The sequence below is a fragment of the Ascaphus truei genome, chromosome 12 (genome assembly GCF_040206685.1).
Source record: "Ascaphus truei isolate aAscTru1 chromosome 12, aAscTru1.hap1, whole genome shotgun sequence".
Taxonomy (NCBI): Eukaryota; Metazoa; Chordata; class Amphibia; order Anura; family Ascaphidae; genus Ascaphus; species Ascaphus truei.
The window spans coordinates 35,154,786-35,174,286 of record NC_134494.1 but is presented as its reverse complement, the minus strand read 5'-3'; the positions used below and the strand labels follow the sequence as shown (position 1 = coordinate 35,174,286).

The following is a 19,501-nucleotide window of genomic DNA, read 5'->3' as shown; positions in this document are numbered from 1 at the left end:
AATTGTTCACCCTTTCGTGTCTTTGAAACATAACATATTTTCTTTTCAGTCAGTAACCTAATCTAGGCTGTGGTCAGTGGATCATTGAAGTGTTTCCAGTGGATGTCTACTTGCACCCTTCCTAATGGCAACCACGGAGAGCACAGAAAGGCACTTTGCCAGTGGGAGGGAACATTTTCCAAAATACTAAGTGACATCCCAAAAAGGGGTGAAATGTTGTCATTTCAAACCCTCTCTGAGACTCTGCTTACCATCTTTACAAACGAACTTAAAAAGTCATTAGGAAATACTTAAGTTGGTCTGAGTTTTGTCACCGGTTATTTTCGTCCCTGTGGTGGGCTGCATCTTTAATGGTACAATACGTGATATTCTATGCTGCATTTTTTTACGTTATTATACTGGCTTTATCATGTAAGGCAAGTTTACAATATTATAGACAGCAAACTTAAAAAGAGCAATGTGATGGAAGATACACAACCTAGCGCTAAATCCAACAGGACGTGGACACCGGAGCACCGTGTATATCCTCCGTACCTACCCTGACGCCAAAGACACCAGCACTACCAATCACATTTGATCTACATGCGCATTTTTAATGGAAAATTCGTGAGTGAGTTCCCAACAGTCTCACCATTATTATGTTTTATTAAATTGTTCATGACTTTATTGTACCATGAGATTTTGTCTTTCTCTCTCCTATGTACATGCCATATCCCCCCATGCTAATGGGCATCTCCTCAATCCCACTTGGAGGTAAGTATTTACTATTCTCCACCTACTGTATTTCCTCATAGCATTTCACTAAGGCTACGCTTATAGTGCCGACCACGCAACGTCAGGCTGCGGTCGCTGGAAAAATCCGTCGCGCTTACTATAAGCGCACGTGACGGCGGCAATGCATTTGTTTTCACGCGACGTTGCGTCGCTGTTGCCGGCATTATAAGCGTAGCCTTAGTCTGTGTGGTATTCCAGGTGCATCTATATACCACAGTGTGTATAGGATTTAACACCTTCCCCATATAAATCCTGGAAGGGATCTACAGGGTGCATAGTTCCTATCACGGTGTAAATTTGGTGCTTTAATATACCAATATTTATGCACAAGCGGTGATATAGTTTTTGGGGACCTCTCTGATTCATCACAGAAGCCAAAATGCTGGTGACATTTCTGATGTTCTCTGAATTACATGAGGTTCTTGATGGTTCTTAGGTCATGTCATTGCAGCGGAATAGATTCCTAACATCGAGGACAGGATTATGGCCACAATAATAATCATATGGCCCTGAAGACAGGATGTGTCCATAGTACTCTGTGGCAACATTCTTGCAATGAAAGGGCTGCCAGGAATTCACTGTACAGTGGAGAGGCTGATTTGATGTCTCCTGTGGTTGACATCTGGATTATTTTACTGTGCACACAGGGAAAAAAAACAAAATCACACTGCAACACACAAAACTACTGATTTGGATGTCCGCTGTAGATCTATCATACACTAGTAACGAAGGCCATCAAGAACCTCCAAGCCCCTGAGTGGTCTTTCTCAATCTGTTTTTCTTTGGTCTCTTGCCGACATTGCAGCAACAGGAAGAGCATCCCTTAAAATTCCAAAGCAATGTTTTCATGCATTTCGGGCAAAGGAGATATCACTTGTCTGCCGAAAAATCGGATGAAACCAAAACACGCAGCATGAAAGCCTGGAAGAAAACTGCATTCCACAACCCAGCCATATAATTATCCATTACAAGTTGGTATGCAGGTTTCCACTAGATGGAGATCATGCTTATGTTACAGGGTAGTAAGAGTGCTGCTTCAAAGTTTCAGGCAAAGACGACGTACTATTTCAAAGGATTTATTTATTTCAAAGTGTGTTCTGGTACACATTTTTGTTTTCATTGTCATCTTGCAGCTGCCTTAAATTATGAAACGTGTTACTCAAAATAGTGAACTCTTTAATAGAGGAATTGGGGAGCAGAATGTTAATAGACAATAAAGACATACAATACAATACAAGAGGCTTTTCATTTTATGTATCAAGGCCCTTTGCTCCCACCTTTCCTCTGAGAACAGCCAGCTTGTCTATACAGTGTATATTAGCGCTGCAGCAGGGCTTACATTATTGTAATAAAAAATATTTCTACACTATATACAATTGATAACATTTAATCCATTATTTAATTAGATTTTTTATTTTTTTAGAAACAATATGGTGTCTTCTTTTCTCTCTCTCTCTATATATATATAGACAAAAAACACACAAATAGTAGCGCTAAATAGTTATAAATAAGTGAAGTGACTAGGTTTAGATTATTAAATGGTGATACGTCAAGTGGCAAAAGTAATTATATGTGCAATAATTTATTAACTGTGTCTAATTTATAACACTATAAACAACCACTTAACAAAGAAATGTGAAAATGTGTCACAAAAATAACAATGCGCTTTTCTTTGTTTTTTTAAATATATATATATATATTAAAATAAAGAAGACAAGAACAGCGTCTCCACTTCTGATCCCCCCAACGAAGCAAGGTAGTTTTGCGAAACGCGTAGGGTGGGATTGGGAAAATCCCAGGCCGACTGTTGGATCCCCTAGTGGTGATGTCATCTGTGGAGAGACCCCAGAATCACGTGATCGCACAGAAGCCCGGTGAGGAAGCAAGACGCCGATTGGCACTGAATCAGTGCACTGATTCATGAAAAAATGTGTTCACTCCCAATTAAGCAATTACAAAGACCGCAATGAGCGGAGGGACATCCCAAAGCTGGCCAGGATACATCCAAACACTTGTAGAACATTGGTAACGTGTCTAATGTTGCTGGGGATGATATGCTGCTTGTATCACAAAAGTCCTCAAAGAGCAGTTTATGAGTCATGGTCGCGAAGTCATCCTATAACAGTAACGAGGATAACTTGTTTGTGGATTAAAGTGCACTATTAAAAAAAATATAGAAAAACAAAGGGGGGAGGGGAGAGAAGGAGGGTGTGAGACAATATACTTGGAGCATTACAGAAACATTGCAAAATCCAAATAATCATTTACACGTAGGCATTTAGGCCCTGGGTTACCATTGTCACCAGCTGCAATATCCACCTGCATTCCCTCCTCAACAGGGCCTTCTCCAGGTCACCACCACGGATTCCAAGAGAGACCCTGTGGAAGGCAAACGCAGAGAGGACATGTTGATCCGCGCTGAGGCGCGCTTTGTATATAATCTGTGACCCATTATTTAGTATTGTACCTTTCTGAGTGAAAGCTTCCACAGGCGTGCTCACGTGTGCGGAACCTCGCTCAGCTTTTTGCGACAGCCAATCTGTGTTTCAGCGCTTGCTGGAGAGGAGGTGCGATCACGTGACCGCACTGCCGTCCAATCAGAGCGCAGCTCAGAAATGAGCTTAGACCCGAGAGCGGCCATTTTTCAGAGATAGCTCCACTCCCTGTTCCCTCCGCTCCCCTATCTGGCTGAGGGGTCCAACAGGGGGTGTTGGCTGATCTGGGGTCTGCTGTAGTGGTGGCACTTACCTTTGGGGCCCAGACAGGGGACATATCCATTATATCCATGGATATAGGGGATATATATTATAGGGGAGATATATATATATAGGATATATCTATATATATCCTATATATATATATGATATAATTTATTTATTTACAATATATATATATATATCCATTTTATCCAATATATATATATATATGTGTATATATCCATTTTATATATATATAACTGTATAACTGACCTAACTGTATATATATGATATAATTTATTTATTTACAATATATATATATATATATATATGAAAATTGTGTCAGTGTCCAATTATTTCCGGACCTAACTGTATATATATGATATAATTTATTTATTTACAATATATATATATATATATATATATATATATATATATATATATATATATATATATATATATATATTGTAAATAAATAAATTATATCATATATACAGTTAGGTCTGGAAATAATTGGACACTGACACAATTTTCATAATTTTGGCTCTGTACGCCACCACAATGGATTTGAAATGAAACAACCGAGATGCAATAGAAGTGCAGACTTTCAGCTTTAATTCAAGGGGTTGAACAAAAATATCTTATGAAACGTTTAGGAATTGCAACCATTTTCATACACAGTCCCCTTATTTCAGGGGCTCAAAAGTAATTGGACAAATTAACACAATCATAAATAAAATGTTCATTTTTAATACTTTGTCGAGAATCCTTTGCAGGCAATGACTGCTTGACGTCTGGAACGCATGGACATCACCAAACGCTGGGTTTCCTCCTTTGTGATGCTTTGCCAGGCCTTTACTGCAGCTGTCTTCAGTTGTTGTTTGTTCGTGGGTCTTTCTGCCTTAAGTTTTGTCTTCAGTAAGTGAAATGCATGCTCGATCGGGTTGAGATCAGGTGATTGACTCGGCCATTGCAGAATATTCCACTTCTTTGCCTTAAAAAAACTCCTGGGATGCTTTCACAGTATGTTTTGGGTCATTGTCCATCTGTAAAGTGAAGCGCCATCAAATCAACTTCGTTAAATTTGGCTGAATCTGAGCAGACAATATATCCCTATACACTTCAGAATTCATCCGGCTGCTTCTGTCTTTTGTCACATCATCAATAAACACTAGTGACCCAGTGCCATTGTCAGCCATGCATGCCCATGGCATCACACTGCCTACACTGTGTTTTACAGATGATGTAGTATGCTTCGGATCATGAGCTGTTCCAAGCCTTCTCCATACTTTTTTCTTCCCATCATTCTGGTACAGGTTGATCTTAGTTTCATCTGTCCAAAGAATGCTGTTCCAGAACTGGGCTGGCTTTTTTAGATATTGTTTGGCAAAGTCTAATCTGGCCTTTCTATTCTTGAGGCTTATGAATGGTTTGCACCTTGTGGTGAACCCTCTGTATTTGCTCTCGTGAAGTCTTCTCTTTATGGTAGACTTGGATAATGATATGCCTACCTCCTGGAGAGTGTTCGTCAATTAGCTGGATGTTGTGAAGGGGTTTTTCTTTACCATGGAAAGGATCCTACAATCATCCACCACTGTTGTCTTCCGTGGACGTCCAGGCCTTTTTGTGTTGCAGAGCCGACAGGTGCGTTCTTTTTTCCCCAGAATGACCACCTTTGAAAAAGCGCCCCAGCGAAACGTGCGTCAGGTGGGAGGCGGCTACAGGACTGACGTCATCACGTATTGACGTGCACATGCCGGGCAGAGGGTGAGAGGCACTGCTAAGTGCCGATGTATGCATGAAGGGATACAATGTTTATATGCAATAGACACTCTGTATGTGGTGTCGCTGCCTGTTGAATTCTGAGCTAGCAACTAACTTACATCAGCGTTACTATATTGCGCAAGCTCTGACGAGGGCCTGATGTATACTTTTGATAGGGGCACAGTGTGTTTATTATTACCCTACCCTGAAGATTCAAATGTAACTGCTGCTTATTATCATTATTGCATTATATGTACCCCTTCCTTCCCTCTGCCAACTATATGTGGTTGCTCACTTTGTTTTTGCTACCTGCTACCGTACTTGCTATAGTGGCACATTTGAACTAGGGGCCATAACTTGATACGGACGAGATCCGTGCCCCAGAGCTGGATATTACATTTTGTAAGCTCTTGTGCACTTAGCTTTTGACAGTCCAAACAACTACTTAACTATCACTGTTCTCTGCGTGTTGTGAGGCTTTAACAAGCGTGATAATGGCACATTTGAACTAGGGGGCTATAACTGGATACGGACTAGAACCGTGCCCCAGAGCTAAGTATCACACTTTGTGAGCTCCTGTGCACACTGTTTATTAACACTTAGATCACCAATCTTACCAATCTATAGTTAAGGTTGACTAATCCTGTATTTAGGGATCCTCCACGACCAGAGTTATTTCAACATTTTAGTTTATTGCGGCTGTACTACACTATCACTAGTGAGCTTTCACTCTACTACTGCATATTTTGCATAACAATTTTTGGCATATACCTTTGCATGTCAGTCCACCGTCACCTGTATCCATTTTACAGGCTTTTTAACCTTGTTATTGCTGAACCAGGGGGCAAACTATTCAGTTAAGAATTGTTCATCACTGCTAATCAGCAGATAGGTAGGATCTCTACCTCTCCCCCTAGACTTCAGTTTAAGTATTGTGTATTTCTGTCTGTTTTGTGTGTTGTTTTACCACTGTCAGTTGTTCATTTATTTCAACGATTTTGACACTTATTTTAACTAACATAATTAAAGCATTTAAATTTTAAGTCTATCATCACTACATTTTCATATACAACGAGTGCTGCTCTGAGGGTGTCTTTGTTCTCTAGTAATCTTCCCCAGAATGTACCAAACTGTTGATTTGCCCACTCCTAATGTTCCTGCTTTCTCTCTGATGGATTTTCTTTCTTTTTTTGCAGCCTAAGGATGCCCTGTTTCACTTGCATTGAGAGCTCCTTTGACTGCATGTTGTGGGTTCACAGCAAAAGCTTCCAAATGTGAATGCCACACCTGGAATCAAACTCCAAACCTTTTACCTGCTTAATTGATGATGAAAGAACGAAGGAATAGCCCACACCTGTTGATGAAACAGCTTTAGGGTCAATTGTCCAATTACTTTTGGTCCATTGAAAAAGAGGGGGCTACATATTAAAGAGATGTAATTCCTAAACCCCTTCTCCAATTTGAATGTGAATACCCTCACATTAAAGCTGATAGACTGCACTTTAAGCCCATATTCATTATTTAACTGTAACTTGAATTTATTTTGGTACACAGCCGAAATAACAAAACTTGTATCAGTGTCCAAATATTTCCGGACCTAACTGTATATGATAAAATGGATATATACACATATATATATATATATTGGATAAAATGGATATATATATATATTGTAAATAAATAAATTATATCATATATATATATTGGATAAAATGGAATGATATATAAAAATCCATTATATCCATGGATATATATTATATGGGATATATATATATATATATATATATATATATATATATCATACAGGAGGGCCCCGGGTATACGGCGGGTTCCGTTCCAGGGGCCCGCCGTATAGTGAAAATCGCCGGAAAGCGGATCCGGCGATTTTCAATGATTATGCATGCGCAGATTGGCATTTTTGCTGTTCTGCGCATGCGCGACTTATGGTCTGCGCGCGCAAACTACAGTATGCGCGCGCAAACTACAGTATGCGCGCGCAAACTACAGTATGCGCATGCACGCCGGGCGCACCCGCCCGTTCTGCACATGCGCGACTGAGGATCCAAGATGGCGGCCCCCTTCTCGGTGCCGCCATATCGGCGGATCGGCGGGGCGCCGAGAAGCGGGGCCCTGCTGTATATAAATATAGATAGATATATCTGTCAGGTACGCCTCCCGCCCCGCCTACCAGAGCGTGCGCTCTGTCTGAGGGGCAGGAACATGAAAAGCAGCCGCTTGGTAAGCGAGAGGTGAGCATCAGCGCGGGAGAGCGCGGCCACTCTCCACTATAAACTCAGCCTGTCACGCAGTGTATTTTTTATATTGTGACTGTGTTCCAAAATTCTGAATCGCACTTCCCTTGTGGGTCTGTTTACTTTTGACGAGATCTAGTAGCAACCTGATTGGTTATTGAAACAAGCATCATGGTTGTCTGTGGAACGGACGTCATGACGCTAGAACGCGATGACGTCAGCCGCAGTGGAGTGTTGATCAGCTGTCCGACACTTACGGGGATGAAATCATCTGCATTAGTCAACTTTTCAAATCCCGGTTTGGCGCGAATTTGGCTTACGATTTTGGATATATAATGTCTGGCCGTTCTTGTCCTGCTACCACTCCCAGAAGAAGACTGCCGTCGAAACGCACGTCGCAGCGGGAGCCTGGTTGGGGAACCCCTCTCTTATCCTCCTGTCTTAGGGACTATGCCTCATATCTACCGCTATGATCCACACTCTACAGTGATGTATAATGGATTCCATGCTATACCTGGACTGACTTTTGTGTGCTATTATCTCATACCTTGCAACCATTAGCTACTATGATCTGCTTCTGGTACTTTCAGTATATTAATAGTGTTTCTCCTGTGTGCATGCAGCATATTCAAACTGCTTTTGTATGACTTGCATGTTAGAGTTAATCTTGCCATTATTTGAGCTCACATGTACATTGTTATGTGCCATCAGTGCCCTTACGAGAGAGAGAGAGAGAGAGAGGGGTGTGTGTGTGTGTGTGTGTGTGTGTGTGTGTGTGTGTGTGTGTGTGTGTGTGTGTGTGTGTGTGTGTGTGTGTGTGTGTGTGTGTGTGTGTGTGTGTGTGTGTGTGTGTGTGTGTGTGTGTGTGTGTGTGTGTGTGTGTGTGTGTGTGTGTGTGTGTGTGTGTGTGTGTGTTTTCTCGCGTATTCTCGTGAGAGCTCACACTGTTCGTCACTTCCGGTCCCCTCCTCTCAGTGCTGGAGACAAGATGGCGGCGGCCGGTGAACCTGTGTTACTGGAGAGAGGTGCGAGGGGGGAGGAGAGGTGTGAGAAGAGAGGTGCGGGGGTTGGGGGGGAAGGTGAGAAGAGAGGTGAAGGGGAGAGGTGAGAAGCGGGGGGGGTGTAGAGGTGAGAAGAGGGGGGGGGGAGAGGTGAGAAGCGGGGGGGGGGGAGAGAGGTGAGAAGCGGGGGGGGGGGAGAGAGGTGAGAAGCGGGGGGGGGGGGGAGAGAGGTGAGAAGCGGGGGGGGGGGGAGAGAGGTGAGAAGCGGGGGGGGGGAGAGAGGTGAGAAGCGGGGGGGGGGGAGAGAGGTGAGAAGCGGGGGGGGGGGAGAGAGGTGAGAAGCGGGGGGGGGGGGAGAGAGGTGAGAAGCGGGGGGGGGGGGGGAGAGGTGAGAAGCGGGGGGGGGGAGAGGTGAGAAGCGGGGGGGGGGGGAGAGGTGAGAAGCGGGGGGGGGAGGTGAGAAGCGGGGGGGGGGGGGAGAGGTGAGAAGCGGGGGGGGGGGGGAGAGGTGAGAAGCGGGGGGGGGGAGAGGTGAGAAGCGGGGGGGGGGGAGAGGTGAGAAGCGGGGGGGTGTAGAGGTGAGAAGCGGGGGGGTGTAGAGGTGAGAAGCGGGGGGGGGGGTGTAGAGGTGAGAAGCGGGGGGGGGGTGTAGAGGTGAGAAGCGGGGGGGGGGTGTAGAGGTGAGAAGCGGGGGGGGAAGAGAGGTGAGAAGCGGAGGGGGGGGGGGTGAGAAGCGGGGGGAGGTTAGAGCTTGTTGCCCCAATATTTATATGTTCCCAGACCGTTGAGGGAATTGAATCTGAATTGTCCATAAGGCATAACTCTTCCTGTGTATCCTATATCGGTATATCATCAGTGCAGAGGTGAAAAAATCATCTCGCGTCCATGATATGCCACATGTTAATGAAATCTGTATATTGCTGCGACTTTGGATACTTTAGTATACACAGTAACATATTGATGTACAATGGTGACTTGGATAAAGTATGACTGGTGGAGTGGTCCAGAGTAAGCAGTGGTTTACCTGGGACAAATTAAGTTGACAAAGACTAATATTGTATGTTCCATTTATATTATATCACTTTGTTTTTTGTTTTTTTTTTGTTATTAAACATTGCTAACTGACGCTTCCCTGGTTCATTCAACAGAAAATGAGTTAAAATGGATGGCTTTAAGTTTTCCTGAGTCCCTTTAAACACAACATCTGTTATATGAAAGGAATAATGCTCCCTTATTTCTGTATGCTACAATTTGTCCTCCAGCAGGAAATGTCCTAAACGTTGTGTGAACATTGAAAGTCACTCTCCCAAATATGTGGTGAGGTGGAATGCATGTTTATTATTGGTGCGGTTCCTGCATCATTTAGGTACTGTGTGTATTATCTCAAAAACAATATGATAGTCTTAAAGGGGATTTACGGGGGATACAAGAAACATTAATTCGGATTTTTTACATGTATTATAACTGGAGCAACACGTAAACACCCCATGAATAAGTTGTAGTCTTGAATCAGGAGAACGAGTCGAGAAGATAAAATGGTGAGATAACGGTTGCTCTTTTTCTGCCTGCAATAAAGGAGACAGAGTCTGGTTCTGTTACAAGACGTGTATTTTTGGTATTTGGTATACAGCAGGGCCCTGCGAAAATCGCCAGTTCCACTTTCCGGCGATTTTCGCTTTACAGCGGGTCCTCAGAACGAAACTTGCCGTATTAGTGGGGCCTTCCTGTATGTTCCCTGTACATTTACAAAATAATGTAGGATCTCAAGGACAGCTGCAGCCAGGGTGTTCGCTAACCAGACCCGTTCTTGCCATATGACACTTGTTCTCTGTACTGGCTGCCTGTAAAATGGTGAATTTATTTCAAGATTTGGCTTGTTGACATTCAAAGCCCTACAAGACCAGGGTCCCAGCTATCTGAGAGAGCCTTTAGCTCCCTACACTCCCATTCCGCTCACTTTGATTTGCAGGGGAAGAACTGCTAACAGTTCCCAGAATCTCCTTGATATCCTTTGGCGCCCGAACTTTTAGCCAATTGCTCCCACTCTTTGGAACAGTATGCCCCGTACAGTTCGAAAGGCCTCACTCTGGAAATCTAGAGGCATTTAATTAATGAACCACAACCTGTCCGGCAGCTACAGTACTGTCCCATCCTGTATTGTATCTTTCCTTGTGTTTGGTCTCTTTTATACCCTTAAATGTATTCTTTTTTTCCTCCTTTTTGTAACTGGGAAGTGCTTTGAGTCCCATTGGGAGAAAAGTGCTATATAAAGTTGTCATAGTAATTCCCTGCCTTTTTAACTTTTGCATAGTAGTGTGTAGATCAGCAGGGCTTTATTAAAAGTGTGACAACTGACATTCTTTCTTGCCATGCTTTTGACTCCGAGAGACATTAAGGGTTATGATAGTGAGGACTAGTTTTAATTATACTTTTATTTTTCTATAGGACTGTCAGTGTGTGCTGTAGTTTATATGGTCGAACAGCAAAGGCACAATTATTAACTGGTCCCTAGTGTACAGTCTCTGTTTGTAATACCTTCTTTGGCATGGGGAGATTTAAGAGGTTTGTTTTAGATCAAGGTCCTTTTTCTCCGATGTCATGCCGGGGAATATTGCGTCTACATAGAAACAGTCATCGTGTTGAACATGTATTCAGACTTTCGACCGTTTTACTGACAGATGTACCTGCATACCGATGGGCAGCCGTTACCGTGGACAATTTTTTATTTCAACAGATGTCCTAAGAGCCATCGAGCTGCTGGAGAAGCTGCAGAGGAGCGGGGAGGTACCACCACACAAGCTGCACGCGTTACAACGAGTCCTTCAGAGTGATTTCTGCAATGCCGTGCGAGAGGTGCGGGAAAGCAATGTGCCACGCGGCAAATATAAAAGCTAATCACTGGAAACGTTTGCGGTCGAGCGGTTAATGGACCGTAAAGCTTGGGTTAAGTGAGGAGGACAGGCGACAACCACTGCTACAAAAGGTTGTCGTGTGTAGGCCTGTGGGTACTTTACGGGTTATTTGCTCCCATTGACGTGTGGAAGCAGAGATGAAGCTTTATCCAGTGTAATAGCTGGGGCTTGGAACGTTTTGGGTGAGCGGACCTAATCCGACACACTAATAGTGTCGTAAGTGGGTAAAATAAGTGGCCTCTTACAGTTACTGCAATAAATGCAGTGCAATGCAGATCTGATGGCAGAGAATGCTTCTCCGTAGAATTGTAGTTATCTTCCTGTGCACATATCTTTCTGCAGTTTACGATTATAGAAGAGCTGGCCATTGTAGACCAGGGATGGGCCAACTCCGGTCCTCAAGGGCCACCAAGAGGTCAGTTTTTTTTAGGATATCCCTGCTTCAGCACAGGTGGCTCAATCTGAGCCACTGATCGAGCCACCTGTGCTGAAGCAGGGATATCCTCCAAAAACCTGACCTCTTGGTGGTCCTTAAGGACTGGAGTTGCACACCCCAGTTCTAGACTGTGGGCTGAAGTACATTTGTCTTTTTTTCTTTGGATCTGTGATTGGTTAACCAGGTAGATTCCCAGCATGCACTGCCCTGGTGTCTCCTTGTTCTGTGTCACATCCCCTGTTTGTTTCTGTTTTTTCTCTTTGGAAGGTTTATGAGCATGTTTATGAAACTGTGGATATCAGCAGTAGTCCCGAAGTAAGGGCGAATGCCACAGCTAAGGTAAGATAAATCAGAGTGAAGTGTGTGCATCCGAGAATATGTATATACAAAAGTAATGTTATGCATGTTGTATCCTTGATATGTTGTTACCTTGATGCAGCACCCTCTTGTATTAACTTGTGTTTACATTGACACTCTGGGGGTCACTTTTTGGACCATGGGCTGGGATGTGATGTGACTGTCAGTTAACGCCGGATCAGCCGGTGTCCACCGCCCTGGGGAGACGCTCGCCCGGCGGCTCATGGAATCCTGCGACTCGGAATCCCAGCCACGGTGGGCGAAATAATCTACTCAAAGTGCCACCGATGTGACTCCCATAAACCAAATAGATACACGTGCCTCTTCACCATTTAAAAAGTTGTGACGTTAAGACCGCAATATTTGGGCAGTTTACGGCTGCAGGCTTGTAAGGGTGCGTTTATAGTACAGGCGACTGCGACGTTGCGCAGCGCCGTAACAAGTACATGCAGTCCGTCGCGGGTGCCAATAGTTGGGGGGACAGCTGATGTCACGATCGCTGAAAGTCAAAGGATTTTGACTTCTTCAGTGATGGGCGCGTGACGTCAGCGGTTCAGCCAATGAGGGTGAACTGCTCACTGCCACGCCCCCCGGTCGCCCTCTCCTGTCTCCTGCACCAGGGTGCAGGAAACGCTATAGGGACGGCTGACATCACACGGACACGTCGCCGTAACCCTTACTATAAATGCAGCCTAAGTCTGTCTTCGGTATTGATTGCCGGGACTGTGTTGGTTACATTACTACCACCGCATTATGTAAAGTAATTGTCACATTTAGCTAGAACTATTGTAGTAGTAACATGAAAGCATTCACTCTGATAACATAGTTTATATTAATTAAATGTCGGTTTCCTGGTTGGACTATGCACAGGCAACAATACAGTAAGCTTTGAGAGTCATGTCCAACGGTGCTGCATTGTTTGAACAACAAAACATCTTTTCCCTTCCAGGCCACCGTAGCTGCGTTTGCTGCAAGTGAAGGACATTCCCATCCTAGGGTGGTTGAACTTCCGAAAACTGAAGAGGGTCTTGGATTCAACATTATGGGGGGGAAAGAGCAAAACTCCCCCATCTATATTTCCCGGATTATCCCTGGTGGGATAGCGGATAGACACGGGGGGCTGAAGCGCGGGGACCAGTTGCTTTCTGTTAACGGCGTGGTATGACGACACTTCTCTCTCACCTTTTTTGTATTTGTTTTATTTTGGCCTCTCCACCACTCTGGGTGTGTGTGTGTATAATTTGTATGTATATAGAGCCAAGAGTTTACACAACGCTTTACAAAGTAACAATACAAGTTAAATAAGTGATAAACAGGGTGGATACGTGCAACAGGCAAATTACAACATAAGGCACATGGAGACCCTGCCCCAGAGAGCTCACAATCTAAGTGCTATGTTGGGAGACGTACAGACACAGTAGGAGTAAAAGAGCATTATTAAAAGTACGGTCAGTGGAGGTCCGTGGCACCTAGAGTTCGTAGCGGAGCTGTAAAGCATTGTGACGTGTTACAACCTCCGGCGGTCTTCCCATGCAGAAAGGTGTTAAACCTAAAGCCAAATACTATTTTTGGTTTTATTCTTGTACGGATGGTAAATGCACAGTTTATAACAAGACTAAAAGCCTCAATGCTAAATTCAATATGACAAATTATATAGTGAAATACTTCTGTTTTTCTTCAGTTAGTTAAATTCTTTGGCCAAAGCATAGTAAGCCTGCAAACCACTTCAAGGTATCCCCTCTTCTGCACGTTCTACTGTCACCACCAAAAGCTCTCCTAACCTCTCTACTGGAGGGAGACCTGGCTTAATAGGCTGCGCATTCACATGTGCAGAACAAGACCTGCCATTTAAACGATGGGATGAGTTGGAGACCAGGGAGGAGGGGTCACTAACCTCCAAACAATTGTTTATCAATTGAAATTTACAACACACACCCCGGCAAGCTCCAGAACCCAAACCGTATATATGTGTCAAATGGAGCGCTACTGGGTTTGTGACCTCATGTGTATAACAAAAGACAAAAAGCCACCGTGATAAATGCACAGCTTTAAGCGCTTTAAGTATGTGATTAGTATGTAGCAAATAGTTCAGAACTGTCTAATATGGAAAAGCAAGGAAAAAGATAACCCAACAGGAAAGGAATTTGCTGCGACATTGCCTTTCTGGTAATTTCAGTGTAACCGCTGTACTTGGCAATCTTGTTTGACGCGTCTGTGTGCAAATACTGACACCTCTCTGTCCTCCCTGTTTCCGGCACAGACGGTGGAAGGCGAGCACCACGAGAAAGCCGTGGAGCTCCTGAAAGCCGCCCAAGGGAAGGTGAAGCTAGTGGTCCGTTACACACCGCGGGTCCTGGAAGAAATGGAGTCCCGCTTTGAGAAAATGAGATCGGCAAAACGCAGGCAGCAAAACTAACAGCTGGCAACGTACACACACCGGACACGAACTTTGAATTCCACTTTACATTAAATTGGGTTCATCTGTGAACTAGCGACGCACGGCTCCGAACGGCTCCATCCCTCACAGGCTTTAAACATCTTGTAGACACCCCCCTGCGGTATTTGCAGACAGGTCTTTCTCACGGGAAAGTTCAAACGTTTACAGGGCAGTTTTTACTTACCCAATTTTTGTAATCTCAAAAGATCGAAGTGTTTTTAATACAGCGAGGTAATTATACACTTGTAAACGTTTTTTGTTTTTTTGTTTTTGTTTTTTTCTTCAAAACAGCTGATTCGTCATCACATCGTATTTAAATGTGAACTTTGTTATTTTCAGAATACGCAGCAGACCCTGCTCTTGTTAAGATGGCTTCTGGTAACTGAATGTGTAATTCAGAGTGGATTAGCATACTAGGTAAATGAGTACTGTTTGTAGGCTGCCAGGTTATAGGGTTCAAATTCTTAAATGTCATGTTTTTAGTAAGTAGGTACATGTTACTCTTTTCATGCTTGTTAAATAATATACAGTGAATGTTTTACATCAACCTTTTTAAGTATAGTGTAAATGTAAATCATATTGAACCAAAAAAAGTTATTAATCGTTAATACTTCAGTTGTAGTGAGTATTGCAGTTTGACCCAGTCTTCTGCTGGTTGTATTCCTGGCTTGGTCACAAAATATTTGAATATCTGCTACTTTGTTGTTTTCGTCATGATAACTGCAGTTAGTCTTTAGGGCCACTGGATGGCACTATTGCAACATAGTCCACTAAAAGCACTACATTATTAAGCTGGTCAAATAACATCTAGTTGTCTCGCGTACAATTTTGCAGAACAATACTTTGTCCACGGCTACTACAGATAAGGTCAAAACAGCCTTTCGTTTGCCCTCAAGCCCACGTGCACTGTTCATTCCTCCTTGTTGGAAATATTTATCACGTCTCATCTTTTTTAATGTCTTTGTTTTTTATTCGTTGTCATTCCTTCACAACTGGAGCAGCTGCGCAGCTCTGTTCAGCTTCCTGCGGGATTAGATGCGGGAAAGCAAATGCGCACATCTTGTATCAGCATTGTAGGTTTTGTTCAGTTACGTCTGCTTGAATACAACTTTACCTAGCTAATACCGCAGGCATAAGCTCATAGGGCTCCATGTTCAAATGGTTGAGAAATAAAGCGTGACACACTGCTCATGTGCATGTCATTACCCAGAATCCCTGGCTTCAGTGGAAGCGCTTTTTGCTAAGCGATAATGAGGAAAGACAGTTGCAGACCTGTGTGAGACGTCCAAATGTATCCTCAAGTGGCATTTTTATTTACTGTACACGTAGCTAATACAAATATATTCCTTCTGGAGGGCACATCCTTTTCCATTTTACAATATTTCAGTCTGACCATGCACTTCTGTTTTAGAGGAACAATCTTTGAATCAGCCATCACGTGTGCACTGACGCCCTTCTGTCTGCTCGCCTAACAAAAGTGGAGCTCAGAATGAAAGTCAATTGGTGGTGTCTTTCGGGGTGAGGTTGTAGAAAGATGTGGCGAGTGGGAAACCGTCCTTTGAAGTCGGAAACATTTACTGTTTGTAAAACAACAGACGTGCAAAGAGAGAAAATCCTTTAAGCCTAACATGTCTGGCAAAGTGGATTGTCCCAGGGTGTGAACATACTATGCTGCTTTAATATTTATTTTAGCCTTTAATCACAAGTAGAGAGACCTTTAACTAGGTAATGTGCAGCATTACATTCATTGAGTAGACACAAGATAATAATACATGTTAAAGGTTTTCTCTGCTCAATATTAAAATGATTATATATGTTATGGTATCACACCGCTATTGATCTGGGACATTGGTGCTTTTTATACAAATCGGTACTCTTCTAAGATAGATTTAAAAAATGGCGGTTTTATAGGTGCACCGCTAGTGTATAACTAACACACCTTTTATCATTCTTATGGTTCATACGATAATCCAAAATATATGGAAGAGCTTTCACATTTAGACCCAATAAATGACAAAATCCGACGTAGTAAATGCCACGGCTAGGGGTCCAAAGTTGCATGGAATAGACCTGCTTTATAAAGGACCCTTACAATATCACGTGAAGAGTGTTGTGTAAACATGGCAAATAAATGAACTAATTGGTCACAGATCCTGCAACAGGTCAAAGTACTAATGTTCGATGCAGCTCTTATAACCAACAGCAAAACTTGTACTGTCTAAAGTGTGGATCAGTTCTACTGTTGCAATGTGCATAAGGTATGACATATTTCTTGTGAGGGGAAGTATTGCAAACAGACATGTATCTGACAAGTTGCCATTTGCAGGGTTGTTGATGCAATTTTCTCTGTCTATAGTGCATGTTTGTTCGCACCATTTGTCTGAGAAGACCTTGTTCGAATTGAATGTTTCAAATCATCTGCATCAACAAAATGACCTTTTCAGTTCAATCCTGAAATGCAGGATGGTGTGTATGTATTTGTGTTTGCAAAGGGTCCCATTACGTAGGGCTGTTTGACCTGTATATTGTTATTAACCAATTCCCTGCCAGTAATGTGTTTCTGGGCAACACATTTATAGGAGTTAAATATTCATGTGTTAAAGCCAAAATCTTTAGGTACCAATGTGTTTTTTTTTCTTATTTTTATTTAAATGTGGGTTGTTAGGAATCTGTTGTAGAGCTTTATATGAAGGTTATTTGGGATAAAAATAAAGAGAATTATAACAGTTGTAAATGTCAAGTGATTGGAAGGTCGTGTTATTTCATAGTCCAGATAACTAACATTTGGTTTTACAAATTCCAGATCCCACTGCACAGGTGTCTAACCTAATGACAGCTTGGGTTGTCTGGTTAATGGTACAGTCTGTTAAAGCAGCAGTCCAAGCTGCAGTTTAAAAAACAGAAAAAAGGAGGGGGGGGGGGGGGGGTCCCTTTAATATGTGCATCAATACAATCCACACTAAGTAATTAGCTAAGTTGTCGATCAAAGATTCGGCTCGGGGTTTCACTAAATGGCTACAGCGGAGTATTTACTCACTATCTGGGACTTTGTAAATAGTTGCTATAGAAACAAAAAAGGCTTGTTACATTATCATACATTACAAATATAATTCAGAGTTGTTTAAAAAAAATTCTACAAGTATTTTCTCATAGTACAGAACTGATTTATTTAAAAAAAAAAAAAAACATGTAGACTATTGCTTGGTCTGCAGCTTTTAAGCCACCAATATGAACAAGCAGCATACATATGTTTCTCTGTCTAGGATATGGATTCTACTCAATAGGGAATTAAAACAAGTCTTCCTGTTCCCAAGTTAGGTTGTTGTGTTGATTGGCTTTTGATGACGTGTTTATAAAGGGACATACGTAGTCATTGTGTAAGTACATATATTTACTCCTAATAATTAATTTACTTACCCAGTTTTGATTCTCTTCCTAAAATGACTATTATAATATCTTCAGCCCTTGCCGGTTCACAGCTGGAGGAAGGCACAGCCAATGATCTTCCAGGTACTTTCGTCCCTCCACGTTGCTCTAACCCATTTATAAATGTCATGCATCTTTTGGTCGTTGAGTACCATCTTCATCCAACGATGGTCATTTCTTCTAGCAACATGACCTGCTCACTGGCATTTTAATGTCTTCATCCTGCTTTCTCGTAATCTACTCATCCTAAACTGAGTGGCAGATCGTATTCATTACAAGTCACGCTTGTTCTCTAGGCTGGGCAAAGTCCAGGGTTTGTTGCAGCCGATCTCAGTAAAAATCTTGTGATTGGAAGTAGGCTGATCAGTTTGTAGTTCTTGAGGTCTATTTCTGGATCAGGATATTTATGGCATTGCTACACTGTTCTGAAATACTCCTGTTGTTTAAGCAACATGAAAAGACCTCTAAGGCTTTTATCTACTTCTTTCCCAGCTTCCTTCAACATTTCAGTAATTATTCCAACGTTCCTCGAGGCCTTTCCATTTTTCATGGATTTTAATGCCTTTTGCTACTTCTGGAAGAACACATAGTCCATCGGTTGTGGTTTCTTCTCGCTCTTGATCTTCTTGATTATGCCCTCCTGTTTCTTGTAGAAGTCCTCGACTCGCTTTATTAGTGCTCGGTCTTTTATTGTTGATCCATCGTCTTGTTTGAGTACGGTGATTTGCTTCACGAGTCCCTGCTTCGTTGTCTTTAAACGTTTCTTGTATTCGATAGTTTTCTTCACCATATCGCAGTTAAATGTTCTTACATGCTTTGTTATAGACCTGCGGGATCGCTTTGCACTCCTCTATATATTCCATTTTGGTTCTTGCATCTTGGAAATGCTTTTTCATGTTGTTTCTTCAGGAACTGCTTCATGTTATGCTATTTTTTTACCCTGTTGGTTTTTTTTTTTTTTTTTTAGAAATTCATCCAGGTTTCATTCTTTTTTTTCAACCATAATCTTAAAGATTTTCATAATTTTTTTTGTTCAAGTTTCACCACGCATCTCTAGCAAGCTGATTTTTTTTTTACTAGTTTAAATAATCTGCTATAATTAGTGAGGTCCTTGATGATGTTTATTTTTGTCTTCTTTTTAATCAACTTTTTTTTTTTTCTTTGTCTTCACATTAAGATGTTACTGTATGTTTAATTTGTCAAAATGGCTAAGTAAGGGCCCGTGCAGCTTTTAATCACACGTTTCTTGTTAGCTAGGATATAATCAATGTTCTTAATTCCGTTGGGTCTGTCCCATGTCCATTTTTTAATTGGATTCCTCTTGAAGAATGAATTCACAATGCAGACATTTTAACATCATGCAAATTGTACCGATCTGTCTCCGCGTTCCCACTGATGCTTCATCTCACTGATGCACATCAATCTTTGCATTGAAATCGCCTATCA

General features: G+C 42.4%; 1 protein-coding gene across 2 annotated transcripts; it reads left to right on the top strand.

Moving 5' to 3' along the window:
• Positions 1–8,405: 8,405 nt before the first annotated feature.
• Positions 8,406–17,369, top strand: LIN7C (lin-7 cell polarity scaffold C). Of its 2 annotated transcripts, none has more exons than XM_075567299.1 (5): positions 8,406–8,511; positions 11,222–11,340; positions 12,103–12,174; positions 13,142–13,351; positions 14,453–17,369. In XM_075567299.1, exons 1-5 carry the CDS (start codon positions 8,475–8,477, stop codon positions 14,606–14,608), a joined length of 594 nt encoding a protein of 197 aa, XP_075423414.1. In that variant the 5' UTR covers positions 8,406–8,474; the 3' UTR covers positions 14,609–17,369. The 2 variants fall into 2 exon arrangements, with proteins under 2 accessions (XP_075423414.1, XP_075423413.1); XM_075567298.1 differs by having other exon boundaries at positions 8,460–8,544.
• Positions 17,370–19,501: the final 2,132 nt, after the last annotated feature.